Source organism: Pithys albifrons, chromosome 1 (genome assembly GCF_047495875.1).
Source record: "Pithys albifrons albifrons isolate INPA30051 chromosome 1, PitAlb_v1, whole genome shotgun sequence".
Lineage (NCBI taxonomy): Eukaryota > Metazoa > Chordata > Aves > Passeriformes > Thamnophilidae > Pithys > Pithys albifrons.
The window spans coordinates 16,678,411-16,700,544 of NC_092458.1; the positions used below are offsets into that span (position 1 = coordinate 16,678,411).

The 22,134-nt window shown below is 37.2% G+C and overlaps 1 protein-coding gene across 4 annotated transcripts in view; it reads left to right on the forward strand.

Annotated features, from left to right (window-relative positions):
• The window catches only part of MYO16 (myosin XVI), a 379,293-nt gene extending 359,802 nt beyond the window's left edge, over positions 1-19,491 (forward strand). For all 4 annotated transcript variants that reach the window (XM_071566752.1, XM_071566844.1, XM_071566927.1 and 1 more), the window contains 2 exons: positions 2,591-2,682; positions 18,622-19,491. In XM_071566752.1, the coding sequence (XP_071422853.1) occupies positions 2,591-2,682; positions 18,622-18,852 (323 nt within the window). In that variant the 3' untranslated portion in view covers positions 18,853-19,491. The remainder of the gene's footprint in view (positions 1-2,590; positions 2,683-18,621) is intronic.
• The last annotated feature ends 2,643 nt before the right edge of the window (positions 19,492-22,134 follow it).

Below are 22,134 nucleotides of genomic sequence, written 5' to 3' on the forward strand. Positions count from 1 at the left end.
TACTGTCCCTCCAAGGAAGCCTTCCTGGTTATTCCTCTTCAGTTACATCTGAAGTCTATGTGTGTCCAGACTCCTATATAGTTTATGCACATCAGCATTGGAGTGACTGTAAGAGCCCATCTGTTTCACCAAAAGTCCCATGCATTATTAAGGTAAGGGCATTAGTCCTGTCTAATTCCAGCTGTCAAGGAGGTAGCCATTCTTCTGCCTAAACAGGTCACCTGTGGGCTACAGTCTGCTACACAGTCTCTTCAAACTTACTGCCAGATCTGAGCTCATCAGATGACAAGTTGTGGAACAGGAGAGGTATCACAGCAGATAACCTGACAGAAAAGAGGCATGTCACCATGCCACAGGCCACATGCTGCTGAGAACAGAGCCCTGCATCTTGCCTTTCCTGGTGATGCCTGTGTGACAGGCATGTATCTGCCATATATGCCTGCCAACATATCAAGTGGAGATGATCAGTAGATGTAGCGTGTGTGTGAATGCAGAATCATGGAGCTTTGAAGATTGATGTGTGACCATGGCTGCAAAGATCCAGAGACTGTGTGGTGGTGTTGGTCTTTTGCAAATAAGGACGATGGAGGCCAGGAGATGCAGGGTCTCCAGTTCTGCAAATATTTTACATTCTACTTTTCATTTGAATTAAATTAATAACATCTCTTTTTAAGAAGGCATTGAAATTTGGATAATTTTTTATTACTTTATTTGAGATACATCCGAACTGAATCCATATAAATAATTAGTTCAGGAAATTATTTAGAACAAGGGAGTTGTTTTGTGTTCACAAAAACTGTTACATTTTGGTTTGGTTTGGGTTTGGGGTTTTTGGGGTTTTTTGAGGGAAATTTATTTCAAGCATTTAATTTGACCATAATATGTGATTTTGGAGTAGAGAGAATTCAATATAGGTAACTGGTAACTTACATATAATTTACAAAGCTAGTATATTAGACCTTGGATGTCATACCTTCTCCCTGTACATACCTAACATCATTGCCCAGCTTCAAAAAGTGATAATCCCTTCTCAAAACAATGCATAGTTCAAATTATTGAGAGAATCACAGAATCACAGAATCACAGACTATTCTGAGTTGGAAGGGACTCACAAGGATCATCGAGTCCAACTCTAAAGTCAATGGCCCATATGGAGATTGAATCCATAACTTTGGCATCATTACAACCAAGTTTTAACCAACTGAGCTATAAGAGTTGCCCCAAATAAGGGTCAGACTTCCTCTGCAGCAAGAAATTAAATGTGGAAAAGAACTTAAATGCTGAGCTGTCACATATTTGATCTGGCTTCTGAGCTGCAGACTGGGGTTTCACCTTCTTCATTGCCTGTGTGTTCAGAGGAAGCCCAGATGATGCAGAAAAAGATCCATATTTATGAAGACTTTACACATGTTTTATTCAGAAGAAGAGAGGATATATAAACCAGCTGTCCCTGGTTACAAAGTTGAGGAAATGCTCTGTTTTAAGGGGAAAACTAAAAGGAGGGTAAAGAGATCAAAAATAGATTTTAAGATTTGGTTTAGTTTTCATTGTCCTACTCTGATTTTGATTGGTAATAATTTCGGCTAATTTTTCTAAGTTCAGTCTGTTTTGCCTGTGACAGTAACTGGTGAGTAATCTCTCCCTGCCCTCACCTCGACATACAAGCCTTTTATTATATTTTCTCCCCTCTGTCCAGTTGAGGAGGGGAGTCATGAAGCTGCTTGGGTGGGGACCTGGCATCCAGGCAGGGTCAAACCACCACAAGCATAGCACTGCAAGGGCTGCTATAATGAAAATAATCTTCATCTCAGCTAGACCCGATTCACAGACCTACCATGCTGTCTGGGATTCTGGACTGTAAGGGGCTTAATAACACCTATCAGGGATTCACTGTGTTTCTGCTTCTGCCTTTGCTTCTCCTCATCCTGCCTTTCAGGTCCTCTGTACTGCAATGTGAAAGGTTTTCCCACTTCAGCCAGCAATGAGCCTCACTCTAGGATCATTGTGCAGAGATGTTTTTTTCTCTTGACTATAGAAGGAGACTACCTAGCTCTTTTACACTGGATGACTGGCTGTTTCACCGCTAAATTTTGGGCAGCAAATTCCCACATTGAAAATGTAGAAGAATTACAAAAAAGAAACTTTCATACTGAGGAGGTGAAGTTTTAAATTCTGGACCTAATACTGACTTCCTGTGTGACACAGAGATATTAATTTCAGAGCAGACTGCAGGTGTGGTTTTTGCTCCCTTTTCACTCTGCAATGAAAAGGAGCCAGGGAAAGAGGAGCCAGGGATTTCCGCATTGCAGGAGGAATCCCTGGCCAGTGTATAGGTAATGTGTTATTTGTAGGCTTTTCCAGTACAATTGCTCCTTGTAAATCAGCATGCACACCTATGATGCTATCCATACTTAGTAAACAGGAATCATTCCAGTTTCAGTAAACACAGAAATAGTAAATATTCAGGTAAATGTTTGATTTTTTTTTTTGGTTCTTTTCTTGGTAAAATATGTTAGGGTCTTTTGAATCTTATATTGAAATCAGCCAATGCATGGATCTCTGATTATAAATAAGTATTGTTCTCCTTTAGGTTTACCAGAGGAAAATGAATATTCAAGACTCTCAGCCAGCACTACAGTGGGCTCATCAGTTCAGAGACACAGGGAGAGCCACACTAGTCAGGTAAATATTTTATTGATGGTCTCTAGAACCAGTAAAACAGAAAAAAGTCATAGTAAGTCTGTGTTGAAAGATATCTTGATTCAAATTTGGGTCTTGGCATTGAAAAATGCAGACTTCTTTTACAGGTTTTTATTGAGGTAAGGACTATAACGAATTTGCTATTTTTAGCTGGAAGAATGATCATCCTGAAAGGTTCTCATAGCAGAGTTCAAAGTTTATGAAATATACTGTTGCTGTTTCTGAAGATTCTATTTTCAGGCAGGAAGCAGGTCTCTTAACCCTGAGAAGAAAAGATATCATCTCTCCCAAGATATTAATTCATACTAGAAAGGGTTGCATGATAATGAACCTCATAGGAATAAATGCAAAATTACATAATCCTTTTGTATATAAAAGCTATTAAGACTTTAAAAATGGTCTTCATATTTTTATACAAATATCAATGAGTAAAAAATCAAAACCTCTAACAGTTAAAACAGCAATAGATACTACAGTAGTTTGAAACTTGCACTGATTCTCTTAAAATTTCTATTTAGTTAATGTAATTCTAAAATTACAACATAGAATTAAGTTTGATGGGCATTAAGTGAACAAGAAGAAATAAAATTTGTCATATTTTCTTCATTCTTCAGCATTTTATATATAATGTGAACTGCTTCATTTTCTAAATAGCCACTTCAGGCATGGAAGCATGTAAAATTTTATTATTGTTTTATATTATTTCATTTAAATGGAATTAGTGTATTCTGTTGCCATTGTCTTCAGTCCACTTTTCTAAAAAGGTTGCCTCAAGTACTTTTTTTTTATTTAACTGTAAGAAGTTTACAGTAAAGGTAAATATTGTCCAAAGAGGAAACAAATTGGAGCTGAGATGACTTTTCTCAACAGAGCCTCTCATTAAGCAAGTATAAAATTTCCAAACTATTTTGTCAGAAGGTAAGGGAAGTAGTTTATTACATTTAAAAGCTACTTATTCTCTGTGGATGACAGCTGACATTTCATTACATCAAAATATTGGCCCTAACCAAATTAAACAAATGTTTGGCCATTGACTCCAGAAGGACTGAGATTCAACCTTCAAAATTATACTCAGTCTTAACTTTGAAAAACAGTAGGTTTCAACTCAGCAAATATGGGAGCAAACTAGTACAAAAGTCTTCACTTTTTGTTTTTCTGTCCCACTGTCAAAAGCACATAAGTACAGCACCTATTCTGAGTCGAAAGCTTGTGCCAGGATGGCACTCAGCACTACAATCATCTCTTCAGACACATGAGTAAAGCCAGCCAGAGCTGCCCTGGCACATAGGAACACATCCACCTTGTGCACAATAATAAACTTTTTGCCACCACCATCCCTTTTAGATTCTCAAAAATGGACTTTGACCATATTGTGAAAAAAATACTTACAGGTCTACTGTCTTGAGATCAGTATACTGGGTGAGGATATGGGATTATGAAGATGGCTAGAGGCAGTGTTTTCAGTTGCCTCTGTCACACTTTTTAATGATCAACCAAATACTTGTTAACCCTTACACCTCTGTTGCTAGTCAGCTTGACTGGATCGAGAAGGATCATGTTTAAATTACTAAATCAGCACAGTACAAGGAGAGTTAGATGAACTAGGTATAGGGGAGCCATTATCTTCTCCTTATCTTTGCAAATGGAAACTGTGAAATTAGTAATTAGTAATTTAGGAATTTTTAAAATTAGTAATTTCAATGTTTTATGTTAGAAGCGAGTTGTTAACTTTTTAAAAACTTGTGGGTTTTATTTTTCCATTTTCATTTCAGTATTTTGAAATGCCACTTTTCAGTGAATAGTTGTTTTAACAAAGTATTTCACAATTTTTTAAATAGATTCCATGCAATATACTCAGAATTACATTCAGGGACAATCCTTAATTCCATCTCAATAAGAACAGTGACACATTTAGAAAAGAAACTTGCAGTTCTGTGATTTTTGATATAATATTTAATCAATAAACATCTTTCAAAATTGTATTGCCAAAAGAAAAATCCTTCTTCTCGTAAAAAGAAAAAAAAATCTTAAAAAGAGTCTTTGCTCAGAGGGCTGAGAATTCCTACTTTGAAAAGCATTCCTCACCATTCCCAAAGCATGGCATATATTTGAAAATGATTGGGTCTAATTACCACTGACATTTCTTAGCATGCTGCTAGTTACTCTAACAGCATACAGGCCTATGGTAAAAGTCTTTGCCAGGCTTCACTGCACTAACCGTGTCACTTTAAGTAATTATTTCACAGATCTATGAAATAGGACATAATGTTTCACAGATCTACGAAGGTACTGATTGACTAACTGCTCTAAAGAGAGAAACTTAGACTGGATCCATGGGTTTCTTGGCATAAATTGTCACTTTAGCTAAAGAAAACTGGTTCATTAGCTTTCAGTGGCTTCCAATATTTATGGTTTGGTTTGGTTGGTTTTTTTTAATGTGTCCCTGCTATTTCGTTACTGAAGTGACAGGAAACAATTTGATTTTTGTCACAGAATCTCAAGGCTCATATACATTCAACTACAGTTTAGGCATTGTGGTTTACAGTACCATCATGTTATCACATCAGGTACTAATTACCTGTATCACTGCCTGTTACATCCTATGCACAAACGTACACAGAGATAAATTCTTCAGCTCATAATATGTTGACATGCAACAGAAGGATCAATCTTTTAACAAACATTTTGGAAAGTAATTTTGAAAAGTAATTTTGAAAAGAATTTTGAAATATCATGCAGATGTGAACTCAGAAACTTAACTGATCATCTCTAAAGTGAAGTCTGCTGAAAAAAAATATGTTGGCCTTAAATGTTAATTTTCCAGGGCAATGATTACTTAAAGACCAATATTTATCAAATGAAAAAGGACAAAAATTGGAAAGAAATTGTTTTAAAAAATTCTCTTTTTTGTTAGAAAAAGCAGAAGAGTATTAAAATGAAAGTTTAATTTTTGTCTCCTCAGAAATGAAAGAACATACATCAAAAGAACTATAAGTCTTGCATGTCAAAAGAACAATAAACTATAGGGATTTTAAAGTAATACCTTTTCCTTTATATTGGTTTGTGGCTGTACCATTGCAGATTTTCCAATGTTTACACCTATATGTTGCAAATAATACCACATAAAAGCATAAAGAACCTAATATCTGATATAGTGCTGTAGCATCATCTTCAACCTCAATGAAGATAAAAATTGAACCATGGGACTTCCAAATAAGCCTGAATCCGTAGTCTCGAATTCTCATGCCATAATTTCCATCTCACTAAAGAAATAAAGATGTTTCTTCTGGTCATTTGTGCCATAATCTGGCTTAGCAAATTTTGTTACTACTACAAGTCTTTCCTATACAGTCATGCTCCAGGAAGTGATCCTAAAGCATACTGGAAACTCCACAAATGTTGACATTGCTTAGCAGGGTCTAAAACCCAAAACCTCTTCTAAAATAAAAACGCTTTATAAAATATTATTCTGTACTCATTTTTTTACACATTTCTCAGTTCTTAGCCAGTCCAAGGGGCTCTATTCTTCAGACTGTATTTAGTGCTCCCTCTGTTCTCAATAGCTGCTATGAGTGTCTGTGTTTTAAAGACAGACCATAAAATAAATTGAAATGCATAAATTCTTTGGAGTGTCAGCAACAGCAGCAACATGAAATAGAGTCAATAAAAGCATGCCTATATATTTGGCACCTCACACAAAAGCTAAGCGGCCCTGTCATCTTCTTTTTCACTGATCCAGAACTGGTTTGTGGGGGCGGGTGGGGGGGGAGGGAGGTTCGGTGGGGTTTTTTCCTTTAGTAAAAATACTTTAAAGTTGTTGTTAGCATTCATTATGAAGTGGGAAGTGCTGTGAGAAAGATATACTGGAATGAAGAGTAGCAGGCCAGCTAAAAGATACTTTTTTTCTTATGTGGGCAGCAAGAAGCAAAATGGTCTGCCTGTAACAGGATGAGATGGACAACCTGGAGATAAAGAACAGATGGGAAGTGAGGGGCAAATTAAAAACTAGAGCGATAATAAGCATGTGTGTGGGGTGGGAGTGGGGAGTAAACCAGGCACCAGATAAAGGATGATTCGTATAAGCAAGGTTGGAAGAACAATAAAATGACAGAGAGAGAAGGCAAATAATAAAGTAGAATAAGGGGGTTAGAAATAGGAAAGAAAGAAGAGCTAGAAAGATGGAAGAGACCCAGAGAAGTGAAAAAGACAGCTAAAAGGAAGATAAGGAAAAGCAGGAGGGAAAGAGCACAGGGTGATTGAGTAAAAAGAGGGAGGGACTAAGGAGAAAAAAGTTAGAAGGTCTGTGTGATGTTCCAGGTATGATATTCATCTTCATACACATATCAATATGATCTTTCATAGTCCATAAAATAAAAAAGATTGTAATAATTGCCTACATTTATAGGGTTGCAATCTATGCAAGTTGCGTCATAACCATGTTCTCCTGAAGATTCCGCTATTCCAGAAGTAAAGTAGAACCTTTCCTGTTGAAAGGTGCAAAATCTGTTTTCCAGTTTGGCTTTGAATGGCTGTATATTGTCTTATTTGTAATTAGATGATGTCACGTGTATTCAGCTTCCTATGGAGATGTTCCTAGAACAAGACACAAACAAACAAGAAGCTTGACACCCTAGTAGGTTAAGCAATATCAGACATACAACACACTCTGGTATAAGATTTCGGTTACCCACTTCTGAAACATGTTTTATCGGTCATGTGTTGAAAGAGACATGATAAAAAAGGAGGGTTATTTTTTCACACATGGTTATATTAAAAGATCTGCAGTCTTATCTCGTCTATTTTGTTTAAACCCTATGATGCAGGTTGGCACATTGCAGTAATGTAGGAGCCAACACCTGACAATGTCAAATTGGAAATGTCTTTTCATATTCGTGAAGTAGGTATTTACTATTTCATTATAGCTTAAGCCGTAGATCTTATTTCATGAAATCTCATTGCTCTTCCCTCAGAAAGAGCTGCATATTCATTATAGCTTCAAGAGCCTTCTTTGTTCCTGCTTGATTTAATATTTGTTGCCAATCGTTTCTTTTGTTGACTGTTCAAAAGTTTAAAAAACTGAATAGTCCCCCATCCATTGCCACAGTTCTAAACACTGGGCTCTAACATTCATTATTATTGTCTGTTGTGTTTGCCTGTTATCTGGAAGTAGTCTTTGATCTTCTTTGAAGCAAAAAGTGGCAATCAAACAAGTCTGGTGCATAAAAAGATCACTAACACTTTTGTAAACACATAACATGCAAGAGAGGACATAGAATGTTATATACTTATCATTGATCTGAATCAGTATATCCCCAAATTGTTTTGTTTATTGTTTTGACAGTAATGCCAAAGGACTCTCTTTGGAATGTCACAGACAAAAATCAGGTCTTATATTGTGGCTTTATTTTTAGAAGATTTGCAGTCAAAACCATGCACCTTACAGATTAAATACTGTCAGGTAAAGCAGAGCGTAAATTCATCAGTAAGTACTATATCTTGTGTTTCTGTATAAAGGGCTTTTGAAGGGCTGATGCCCCTCTCCTAAGCAAGTGTGTTCCAGCTCTGAGCACTGTGACCTCCACAGGTGAAATTGCAGATTCTCCTCTTGGAACCAGTGGCTGTCACAGCCAGCTCCCTACACATCTGAGACCCCTTTTGTGTCTCCAGCGCTTTGTCCTCATCACATTTGCCCCAGATAGATGAGATTGTATGAAGAGAAGGGAACAAAACCTCCCCAGTATCCCTGTGCCCTTCCTAAGCTCAGGTGTTTGGCTAAAGGGTGTTGTTATTCCTCTTGGGCTGCCAAAATGGCTAGTGGGTCACCTTAAAAGGCTGCTTCAATTTCGAGTTCAAGGGGAGTGTAGTCAACTGCCCCACTGTCAGCACTTGTGGAGTGTGGCTTAAAGTGCCCAGTGTGAGTGAGAACAAATTGATTCCTCTGCCCTTCATTCTTTCTCTGCCATACACTGCTGCATACATTCACATCAGCAGAGACTTAGACTGCTAACAGACCATAAATTGGGATGCTTTCCTCTAGTATTGTTTGATCATAAGTGTAGGGGGTTTATACAAGAAAGGGTGATACCCAGCAATAGCAAATATGAGCTGATGATTGCTTTTGTACTTGCTTTGAAATAATTATGGCAAACCTCAGTCTGTGTCTGGTCAAATAAAATATCTCCATTAATACCATAAAGAAGCAGGGATCAATTAAGTAGCAACATGACTTAGTTTGCCAGATATTTATAGTTCAATTATATTCAAACCTCAGCCTTTCTGAAGATCTCAATGATAAATTACTTGTTTTCAGAGTTCATTTCAGAGAGGCACAGTTGCTGTCCTGAACATTTTCTTAAGAATCAGGGGCAAATTAGAAGGATGCTCTGAAGGTTTTAAAGAGCACTGTATGATCAGTTTATCCGGAGATAAGTTTTACTTTAGAGGGAATATATATATATATATATATATATATATATGTATTTGTTGATGTTTTAGTCACTCTGGAAATGTGTGACTTTGCAGTTGATCTTGGAAATCTAGATATGAAAGAAAATCAGCCAAAAGAGAAAAAAAAAAAAAACTAAAACCCACAAGATCCAAATAAGCAAGTAAAATACCCCTTTGTTTTGAATGTGTAGACTTGTCCAACTGTATTCTCAGCTCAGGTACTCAGAGTGCCTGATGTGTACTGTTACATATTATTGAACATTGCCTACCTTGTGCTAATATTTCTGTCGGATTACACATTAGAGTTGTACTCAGGACTTGTCTGATGATTTTATTTTGCAAAGATACAATATCTTTTTTTGATTGCTAAGATACTTCCAGTCTGTATGGAAGATTATTATCCTAATTCATTGATAATATTGTGGTCTTGGGCAGGTTACTATTTCCCTGAGAGAAAGGTACAAAAGCATAGGAGACGACGTCCTGCTTTTGCAACTAAAATGTATTACTGCAAAACATAATAACTAAAAAACCCACCCCAAACCAAACAACCACTTCCCACTTCCCAAAACCCCCTGAAAAACAAAACAAAAACCAAAAAAGGAAACCACAAGAGTATGACAGAAAAATAGACAACTTCCACCCAGAATAGAATTGCAGTCATGTGAGGAATGTAAAATCTTTTGCCTGAAGCACACCAAAGGTGTCTTTCTGATGAAAACAAGAAGGTGCTGCTACCTAGGGCAAATGTAGAGAAGCGAGGTAAGGTGGCTCTTTTGGAAGTGTGATCTCTCACTAAATTGTGGTCTGTGAGGAAGCAGAGTTCATTTTGTAGATAGCAATCCTTAGTGCACTTTTCTGTCACGAATCTTTCTAAAAAATCCTTGCAGAAGGTAAAATCAAGGCAAAAGTGGAATTAGTTTTTTAGGATGAGGGCTGAGAGTTTTCAAAATGCCATATGATAGCAGAGGTCTGGACTAGGCAATCAAAGATATTTGTGCCTGTATGGCCTCTGACACCAGAATATTCTGCTTCTAGGATCACTAATATTTGGAAGAAACTAATATTTGGAAGAAAATTGAAACTCCCATTGGAAAAAGAAAAGAAAAGAAAAGGCAAAAACAAACAACAAAAAAACCCACAAAAAACCCAAACAAGAAACAACAGATAGTTGTAAACGGCTTCTCAAAAGGGAAGACATTCCTTTCTGAATCATGTGGTGATTCATTTTTGTTCATATATGTAATACCTTTTTAGTTCTCTTTTAAATACAAAGTTACTCTTAAGATTACCCCCAATTTTTACAGTCAGCAAAATTACAACTTCCTTTGGTCTGTCATCTATATAACACCTGTTCTAAAGGAATTTTATTTTTTGACACTTTTGATGTAATAAGAAATTTTAACTCCGAGAAAAAATATTTTCTTGTTTAGAGCAAAGAAAATGCAATATACGTTCAGTTATGGATCTCATGTTTATTTATGCTGGCTTAACTCCTCTAGAGCAATTCCAGATTTGCACCAGACTGAGACTATGTGTTCTTTGCCATTTTCTCACTTCTAGTAAACTCATTTGCCATCCTTTTGAGGAGTTTTATTTTGAAGATTGTAAAGTTGCTCCAAAACAAAGAAAAATCATCAGCAGTTTACAAGAACATTTAACTAAAATAATCTTATTGTTTCATATCAAGTAACAATTACTTTCAGTGGGTCTTCTATTGTAAAAAAAATACCTGTCCCAGCACTCACAAGACAATCACATGAATTTGTTTGGATCCAAGTGATACGTATTTGAAGATTTTTAATTGGAATTTTGAAGCACCTAAATTCATTTATCATAGCTGCTCTCTACTCCCTGCTGGGCTCTTACATGGCCAGTGCAGGTTTCCCAATCAAACGCAAATTTTCATATTGATTTGATCTATGCTGAATGCTTGCCTAGGCTTCTTCACACACCCTTGGCTTACTGTGTGTTTCACCCTTATATATTTAAATGAATCTCATGTTGGTAAATAACATGTAGGCTTACAGATGTGTTTTTTCCTTGATTCAAGAACTGATTTCTGCTTTTTTTATTACACAGAAAAAAGCCAAACATATCTGTTGGAACTTGAAGGGTTGGGATGTTTTGAGAGGTCGCAATATGCCTGTTCTGTAGTTTGGAAAGAAAGGTGTGACATGCATGATGTTTGGAAAAAGTCAATGTAGGGGCTTATCAGATTAAAGAAAAAGTGAAGCCATTAAAGTGAGTTGGAAACATTTTTGTGAGACAGTTGCATCCAGGTTGAATCCAAATGTTTTGCTTTTGCTAATAATCACATGCAGTAAGAATTATTTCCAGAATTACTGAATAAACTTATGTCTTTCATTTTGAAATGAGAGGTAAGAACTATTTTCTTTAGAACTGGTGATCCGCAGAAGACCAACTGGGGTTTGTGACCTGCTTTTGAGGGCTCTAATAAAGGTAACGGTGAGTTACCTATTGGCCGAAATTCATTTGGTTTTCTTTTTAGGCAGCCTACAAACTAAAAGAGATTATAAACATTACTTTTATTAATACAATTTTGTTTCTAAAGCAGTTATGAAAATTTATCATCAACATTTTACATTTATTGCATAATTCACTTTAGACCCTGATCAAATTTCAGAAGGGTAACATCAGTGCTCTTCTGGACCCAGTCTCTGCATGGATTCTGTGATGTGACCTCAACTCTACTACCAAGTGGAAGAGAAACATTAATGATGTAATAATTGTGATCTTGGGCAGCACCAACATTGACAAATTTGTTGAGGAAAATAACTTGCATTATTTCTCCAAAGGGAAAACATGAACTAGCTATGTAATGACAATGTCTCAGGAACACAGGTCTACATGCTGTATATGTCCTTAAACTATGTTGTGATTGTAAAATCTGTTTTCTATTGTGCTTATAGGTCTATGGGCAGGAATTTCACTAAAACCTAAGCAAGTAAAAAGAAAACACTAATCAAACATAAAGAGCTAATTTTTCTGAAAAGTAAATTGTCTGTTTTAAATTATATGTAATTATAATGTGTAATTAAATACTTAATTTTCTTGTGAATGAATGCTATCACCAATGCAAAAGATTATTAAGAGTACCGTACACATATTTTTCAAAAGGTAAACTCTACATTTGGTCAGTGAGAGAGCAAAATGAGGTGAAATACTCAGAAGAATCTCCCAAGGCAAATTAATAAATCTCTAGCAAACTGTTTAACGAGTGCTGTAGTCACAGCTTGGTGCTTTAGACTGTTCCAACTGTCACATAGACAATATATAAGTACTTTGTTACTTCTGAATGTTACAAAATATCTTCTATAAAGTTATTGCATTTTATCTTTTAATGCAGAATGAATTTCCTGATACTCTAAAGCCAAATCTTTAAATAACTCAAAGTTAATTTTAAATGGGCCTGTTAATCATTTTATCTGGCATACTTTTTGTCACAAATGATTTGAAACCTTCAGCTTTCTCTAATTAAAAACTCGTTGATTTTTTTTAACTAGCCTATGAAATGGACAGTAATTAAAACACTTTATTGACTGACCTTATTGCAACTCATCTTGATTATAAGACAAAATTGAATTCAAGTATATCTGCTTTAGGTCATAAATTGAAATATAGGGAGAAGTTAGAAGCCTAAATCCAGACAGCAATTTAGGGGCTTATTCTCCAAAAACTATGCAATACTCAAACATGTTTAACTCAGCAGCCAAAATCATACTCTAAGACTTCTATGGTTGCCAGCATACAACAAAGTGCTCTGTCTCCACTATTGTTTCTGCTCTAAAACTACAAGGGACTCACTGAAGAATTTACTTCAGCATAGTACTCCAACATGGATACAACAAAACACAGGAACAAAATTCCTCCTGTCCTGCACTCAGTCCACCTCTTGCAGTTGCAGTGTCCTCTCAACATGTGAGAACTTGGTCTCTCTCTTCCTTAACCTGAGAGAAGTGTGATGGGTTGGCCCTGGGGTCATCTGGTCCAACCTCCCTGCTCAAGCAGGGTCATCATAGACAAATTCGACAGAATTTTGTCCAGACAGTTCTTGAATATCTTCAATGAAGGAGACTCCACAACCTCTCTGGGCAGCCTGTTCCAGTGTGTGGTCACACACAGAATAAATAAGTTCTTCCTCATATTCGGGTGGAATTTCCTGTGCATCAGTTATATTCCATTGCCTTGTGTCCTAGTGTTTGGCACCACCAAGAATGGCCTGACTTAATCTTCTTGGCTCCCCTCTTTAGATATTTATACACATTGATGATGTCCCCTCTCAGTCATCTCCTCTCAAGGCTGAATGGGCCCAACTCCCTCAGTCTTTCCTCCTAAGAGAGATGCTCCAGCCCTCCAATCATCCTCACTGCCCTCTGCTGACCCCACTCGGGTCGCTACATGTCTCTCTTGTACTGAGGAACCCAGAACTGGACACAGCAGTCCCAATATGGCCTCACCAGGGCTGAGTAGAGAGGCAAGATCACCTCCCTCAACCTGCTGGCAGTGCTTTTCCTAATCCACACCAGGATACCATTGGCCTTCTCTGCCACAAGGGCACACTGCTGGCTCACTGACAGCTTATTGTCCACCAGGATCCCCAAGTCCTTCTCCACACAGCTGCTTTCCAGAAGGTCAGTCTCCAGCCTGTACTGGTGCAGAGGGTTATTCCTCCTCAGGTGCAGGACCCTGCATTTGCCTTTGCTGAATTTCGGACAGTTTTTTCTGCCCATCTCTCCAACTGCACAAGCCTCTGAAGTATCAGCCACTCCTCTCAGTGCAAACTTGCTGAGGAGGCATCTACCCCTTCATCCAGGTAATTGATTAATAAGTTAAACAATATTGGGCTCAGTATAGAACCCTGGAGGACACCACTAGTGACAGGCCTCCAACTAGATTCTATGCCGCTATCACTCCCTTCCACAACAGGACAGGGGGACAAAGTAAGATGGAAAAAAAATTCATGGGTCAAGACAAAGGTGGTTTACTAAAACACAAGTGAAGGCTGTGTATGCAGAAGCAAAGGGAAAGAAAAAAAAAAGATTTTACTCTCTACTTCTGACCTGCAAGCTATGTCCAGCCACTCCGTGGGAAGCAGGGCTTCAGCACACATAGCCATTGCTTCAAAAGGCAAACACTGTAAATAATGAATGCTCCCCGTTCCTTCTCTTTTATCTATGCTGATATCATATGGTATGAAATATCCTTTTGGTCAGTTTGGGTCAGCTGTCCCAGATATTGCCCCCCTGCCCCAGGAGCCTACTCCCAGCCTATTGGTGAGATAGGAATATTGGAGAGACACTGTTGATGCTGTGCCAGCTCTGCTCAGCAGTAGCCAAAACACTGGTGTGTTATCAGCTCATTTCTAGCTACCAATGCAGTGAGGAAAATGATCTTCATCTCAGCTAGATCCAATAGACAAAAGTCTAATCCACATCTTCTGATTTCCCAATATGCTCTAACCTGTAAATAATGGTGAAGATCCTTCTATGCATTTCCTGATGGAACTCGGTCATTGGTGTTCTGCCACCAACCAAAGTCCCTAATGCTAAGAGGAGAGCACATTCTTCTGCAGCCTGCAAATTTGGTCTATGAGGTGGGAGGAAGAAATCCTGAAATCTCCTCCCCGGGCTGCTCATTACAAATTTATTTGTTCATCTTGCTATATTTTGAGTGGAAAATATGGATCTCATTTAACTGCTTCAATCCATTGCAGTTTCCAATGAATATCTGTGGTAACTCCACATGCTCTTCTTTTGTGTATGACTGTCTTTGACACTTCAGCTTTTCTGGTTTACTCAGTAAGAACTCTGGATAGCAAACACAAGTATGGTGTTTTCCACAAAATGGCAGGGCTCTTAAATGCCAGATATTCAAATTCAAATGCTGTTTTGACCATGTCTTTATTTGACCACTGACTTTGAGAAGGACAATCCGGGTCTACAGTTGGTATGGCTGATACAGTTGGTTGAGGTTGTTAGTTAGTGTTCACTGAAAAAATTAGTTGTCTTAAGGTAATTAATTCCTACACAGCTCATTCACCCTTCAAAAATTATCTGTTCAGCATATAGAATAATAATGAAGAAATACAGCTTGCTATTTTACGTTGTGCTTCATGTAAAATTATTCAGCAAACCTTTTTATGAGTATATATAATAGGCCATAAATGGAAAAGAGAAAAGATGTAATGTTATTCAAATGATCTAATTAAATTAATTGGTTCATTTAGAGCTTTGTCACTTCTTGTACATTTTTCCCCATTTCATTTCAACTTCAGTTTCATCATATGTCCTTCATCCAGGTTGAAGCTAGTTTGCCAGCCTACTTACCAGATTAGTATCATGATTAATAAAGGTTCGAGATATTTTTCCATCCATTTTTAAAAAAATACAAGAAAAGGTTGTGAACCGGACCAACATTTATCTACTATACACTGTAAAATGAGCTCTATAGCAAAACTGCTGACCCAACATTCACTTACAGCTTGCATAAGCAGGGTCAGTATAATAAGCTTCTTCAGTGCCTATAAGCTATAAATAGGATGCATTTGTCAATTGCCTTGCCCAGGCAAAATGTACTCGCTTTTCACCCTGCACCTGTGTGCCTTTTTGTTGCTTAGAATAGCAATGGTATTGTCTGTTTTTAACTACATTATCCATCTCTCAAACCAAAAATTCTTCTGTACTTCATTAGAGTCATGCCATCAAACTTTTGTCACCTGAGCACATCCAATAACACAGTTTCAAATACCTATTTGTTTATAAGTATATTTATCTGTCAGTCTTCAGACATGTCTTTGATTACTTACCTCTGAAATGCTTTCATATGAGACTCTTGTGATGACAGCCTAACAAAGTTTGTTTTTATATGCTACAGCACGATTCTGAGAAGCATGCCTAATACAGGTTCATGAAGTTCCTTAAATTTAGATACAACTAAAGGTGTCTAAATTTGAAAGACAGAATTCCAACCTATGTGTTTTCTAAACTACATTATGCCCATGATTTAAACCCACAAAAAACTACAGAAACTGGCCACAGTAAGCCACAGTGCCTCACATATTATACAGTTGTTCTGTAGAATAAAGCTACCTGACCTGTCTTTCTTGATAAATTGCTTACAGTTGCAAACATTTAATTTGCCTTCTAATTCTTTATACCCGACTAGAAAAAAAAAAAGAAATAGTGTACTTTAGTACACAAGAAGTGTCTGATATCCATCCAACAATCTCTGTGGAACATTTAAATTTCCTTTGAGTTGCTGAGATGCCCTATTGAATTTTGTGTAAATATAAAAGCAAAGAGGTTTTTGATTTCATGGAGATATGCAATTGAGATATACGTTAATGAAATTGTTCAAAGTCTTTCCATTTTTCTTTTTCTTTCTTAAAAATGCAGAATTTAAAACTGTACTTGAAATTATACCTGTTATTAGGACATATTATTGGCTAACACATTTGTCTTTGAAATACGTCCCAATCAGAAATTAAGCAAATTGCCTGTGGATATTCAGACATCTCCATGTAAGGGCTCATTCCTTCTCTGACAGCATTTGTGTGTGAAAGATCTGACTTGTACAGGAAACATTTAAAACAGTCTGTGCAACCCTCTGTACCCAGGTACCTATTCCATGAAGGAATAGCAGGAGCCAGAGGCAGTAGCCTTCTTCTATCCCAGGAACCTCATTGCCTATCAGTGACAAAAATGCCCTTCACGTCAACTCAGCTCTCCTTACAACTGGAACCAATCATGTGTGTGGTGTCTCATGAGCATTTAAAGTCACTGCACATAATTTCCTTTATCATGACAACTAACATGCAGTCATTTCTCATTATGACATGAAGTATAAGTGCAACCTTGACAGGAATAGCCATTCTTTCTACATGAGTCTATTGTGTGAGGTGAAGTATGGGCATTTTAGTCATGCCATAGGCACCTCTTATAGGTACCCAGTGGGGCTCTTAGGAAAGAAGATAGCAGCGTAAGAGTTGTGGGCCATTAGATCTTATGATGGGCTTGGTTCATATTCCCTAGATAAGCACCCTGTGCTACAGAATAGTCCCAAGCAAATAGATCTCAGTATATGCTCTAGGCACTGCTGTACTGCATAGGTGTTAAGTAGGTCTTAAAGGATGGTGAGATTGACTTCATCACTTCCTGGACTTGTGCTGCCATGAAGGCTTCAAACTGGCTTGAATAAAGTCAATTATCACTGAAACAAAGAAGTTAAATATAAGGGAACAATTTCTTCTAGGTGGGTTATCAGTCTAGTACAGAACTCTTTGGCTGTGTGAGAATGAATTTATAGATAGATTCAGGTCAACTGAAACTACATTTTAAGTTGTTAATGTATTCTCCAGTGGAAGACAAGGACTGGCCCCTGTTTTTGAAGCATATGAATCTGTGATAAGTAGCTTTACTAATTCTAAGATGTAACACAGGTTAACACAGGTTATAGTCCTTGGTTATGGCTATTTAGGTATTTACATTTAGGGGAAAAACCTTGGTACTCCTGAAGCTCTGTACTACTTGCACTGTCTAAAGTATTTTGTGAGTATAACAGTATTACATGAAAACAGTTTTAAGATCAGTTTGTTAGAAATACAGACTACTCATCACTGTAGGCAGTCTGCTTTATGTGTTTCAGAGAACTGTGCTTATGTACCCCTTTGCTGACACAGGGGAGTTTTTCCATTTGTTTTCCTTTTAGCACATGCACCTCAGTTCTTTCAAGCATGAGATTGCAATAAGAAATTCTAAATCACTAATTTTCTTTCTTTTCAATGTAAAAAAATGATAAATGGGGAATGGGGACAGCAAGTTAAGCATAAAGTTTGAAACCTTTTTTGAGGACAAGGTTGCTTCAAATTATTAACAGGCTTATTTGGTCTGTTTCCTTTCAGATGTAGTTCAAATGATTGATAGCAACTTTCCTTCATCAAAAGTACAGAACTTGAGTATTTAGCCACATGTAGTCTTTAACTGTAACTAAATTGTAACTAGGAGAATGGGAGCACTAACACCCACTGACCATCTAATATGTCTAAGCTAGCACACACTATCTCAGGATTTCTGTTCATCTTCCTAATAGAATGTGTGGATAAGCTTATAATGCTCCGGGGGTGGTTCCCTTCTCACACAGGGCTTGGCTGTATAAAAAACATTGCATGAGTTCAAGGGGAGGGTATTTTGCTGAAAGTCATTATTGTTTATATGTCATATACATAGTCACTGAGATCCTGACTAAGGACATAAGAAAACAGGACCTGAACTTGTCCTGCCTACAAGTTTAAATCCATGGCAAAAGAAGCCACCATTATTATTATTATTATTATTATTATTATTATTATTATTGTTATCATCATCATCATTATCATTATCATTATTATCATTATTATCATTATTAATGTTGTTGTTGCTGCTCCTGTTATCTTTATTTTCTTCTCACTTACAGGTTATTCATCAGCTTAGACTTTCAGAGAATGAGAGTGTGGCTCTGCAAGAGCTTCTAGATTGGAGGAGAAAGCTGTGTGAAGAGAGAGAAGATTGGCAGCAAATTTTGCACAACACTGAGCAAAGAAATACAGCCCCACCACCCCCATGTAAGAAGCCAACACTGCTGAAGAAGGTAGAAGATACCTCCTGCAACAGACTCTCTTCAGGCATATGGGATACCACCATATGATTCAGATATATGTGTTTGCAGACTATTAGGAATGAAACCAACTAATGACTTCAATCTGCACAATCAGAAAGTTTTCTTCCCTTCACAAAGCATGGAGGGATTTTTATAAGCACTAATTCAATAGCACAGGATGGAGGAGCTATTTAGATTTGTTGTGTGCGTGTACATGTATGTGTTTGTTCTTTGCATATATATACACACCTGTATACATATATGTGTGCACCTGTGAGTATATATATGTATGCATGTGAATGTATGTATGGAGACAAACTGCACTAAAAGTACTTAGTATGAAGGTGAAAGGCAGTCATTCTGAGTTCTCCCATGGACAATGAAGAAACTACATTAAGCAAATGATGATGGGGAGAAGTGACTGACACGTTTTACAGAGATCTTGAAAGCTTGTGTGCACACTGTACAGCTGTTTTATACAGTATAAAAATGTTTCTTGTTCCTTAATAATGGGTTTATTATATTACATGTATACATATATACATATTTCTTTGTAGATGTCTGTGTTCTATTGGCATTGCAAATACGAAGATTATTTACCTGTTTATTTCTGGTGTTTTATAACTTCATGCAATTGGTGCTGTCATTTTTTTCTTCAAAATACAGGTAATAAATTCAGTACTTGCATTTTTCTTTCATAGTTTATCTTTAACAACATAACAAACGGTTTCAACACTGTGTTATTTTTTTCAGAAATGGCAATATCCTTTCTAAAATTCAATCCTAAAATTCTTGCAAAGCTCCTACTTTCAGGAGTCATTTGGTGCTATTCACAGTCACAAATTAGAGACCATTACTTTTTTTGGTGGACCTGCATTTCTGAATGTATGAACTGTGAATTCTGCAGTTACATCTCAAATCTTAGTTCATTCTGGCTTATGCAAAATAATGAGACACTCATTTAGATTTTAAGTGTGGTTTGAAATTCATACCTGATTATGCCTACGGTCAGGTGTCAGTGGAAAGATACATAATGGTAATGAGGTATGAAAGTAGGGCTGTGATTTACTGTTACAAGCCAGAAGGCTTTACAGAGACAGGTATATCAAAGTATTATGTCCTTATTAAGGTAGCACAGTGATGCGTTTATACCTGAAATTTCATGTAATGAAACAGTTTCAGAATCACAGCATTCTAGATGGTGTATACAAGTTCTGAACAGTAATGTTAATTTATGAAAAACATGCTGCTGGCAACTCATTAGCTACTGCTTGGCAGTCTTTGAAATACTGCTTTGCCACTAAAAGGTGTGATATATATAAATTCACAGGTATTTTTGCAGGGCCACTTATTTTAAGTTATTGGAGCATGTAGAGCCAATATGAAACGATTTTCTTGGCGGTTTGTCCCATTCCTATCGGAATCCACAAAAAAGTGATTCCATTTTTTCAAGTGGATACAAAGCAAATATTTTCAAATGTAAGCTAGATCTAAAAAGATGAGCTCACTCTTGGTTGAAAGTTGTTGAAAAAGGAAAAAAAAATCCTTAGAGATGTATGTTTTTCCATCATGTTTGTCAGGCTTCAAGTGGGCTGAATAGCAAAAAGCACTCACGTGCTTGTTTGTTTTTTACAGGAAAGCAGCAAAATGGTTCTTCCTGTGAGTATCATCAAGCTGTAGAATTAAACACCTCTTGCTGAGGATTAAAATAGATATTTTGAGTGAACAAGGACAGGCAGACATCAAGTTAGCTCAGAATTTTACCTTGTTAGCTTCACAGAAGTCCTCTCTGTAATATTATCCATTTCTATTCAAGGTGGAAGCCCCAGCTCCAAATCTTACCTTTGACTGATGTCATTGGCCATAGATCATGACTTTATCCAGGAGGGGCAGGTAACCCCTGTCAGTGAGATTATGCAGAATACAACGCTCACCTGCAACACAATTTTGTCAGAATGAGGCTCTGCCTGGAAGAATTGAGGTTTCTGCCTTTCCACTCCTATAACCAAGGACGCACAGAGATCCCACTGTGACAGCAAAACAAAAGGGCTCTAGAACTGCATGCAAGACCTAATTAACTGACATTGCAACTATGTTGCTTCCAATATGCAAGTTGTTATCTCTACATGGCACAGCATTGCTATACATAGCCACAACAACATCTAGCCAGCTCTCCTAGCAATCCTGAACACTTCACTGCACTGAGACATGCAGATTTGCCCTCAGGCTTATTGCTCCTAAAATGGGCCTGGCAAATAGCCCTCTCATAAGCTGTATCATATTGCAAACTCTATGCTTACTAGCTGGCTTGGTGACTGGTAACAATCAATCCACAGCAGCCTGCACGTTTAGGACAAGCTGTAAAAACTGACCTAGAAGCCAGTTTAGATCATGCCAAGTTCCCTGCTGCTGCACTGAGCTTGCTACCACTCACCAAGCTATTTGTAAGGTGAGCTCGTGCATCTCCGGATGACACTGTTGTCATTTCTGCACTTGGAATGCAGGAGTACCCAGAGGGGAGAAAATGCATTTGTCAAATCGAGTTTAAAATGGGAAACAATATAAATATACATTATCCTACTTGTAGTCTCCACTAAAAGTTGTGTTAGAGCTGTGTGTTCCATTAATATACAGTACTATAGGAATAAAGTATTTGTGTTAAAACATGTTTTAAATATTTCTCTAATGGTAGTAAGATACTCTAGAGTGTGACTTATGATGTCATAATTCACACCTAGTGCGTTCATTGGTCCCTTGGCCTTTGGCCTCATGCCTAACAATGCAGTTGGTAGGGAATTATTATACCATAATTCACACCCTACTGTGTCTTATTGCTTAAATAACCATACCCCCAGAAGTGTCTTAAAACTGCCATTAAAGTTTATATTGTGTATCAAAATGTGTTTACAGGGCTGGGAAAATATACTATTGACATTTTGAAATGTTGAGAAGTAGTTTTAGCAGAACTGTACAGTGCTTGTGAATTAATCTCCCCAGTGGAGTATGCACCAGCCAATTACAGTATTTCTTGAGTATATGAAGTCCTGTCTTGCACGTTAAAAATAGCTTAGATTAAAAAAAGCCTTATGAATTTAATATTCTGAAGGGAAGGATTAAACTCTATGAGCATGCTAATGCCCTTAATATCCAGTGAACAAACTAAAATATATTTATATTTGCAATAAAGCAATTTCAGGATGCTGGGGTTATCATCAGATAATCACTCCTCCACATTGTGCCTTATTGCTTAATTTTTAATATGTAGAAAAAAAAATGAAACACCTAACAAATCAACCTGTCCTTCAGCATAAGGTAAGAGGAATCAGATAC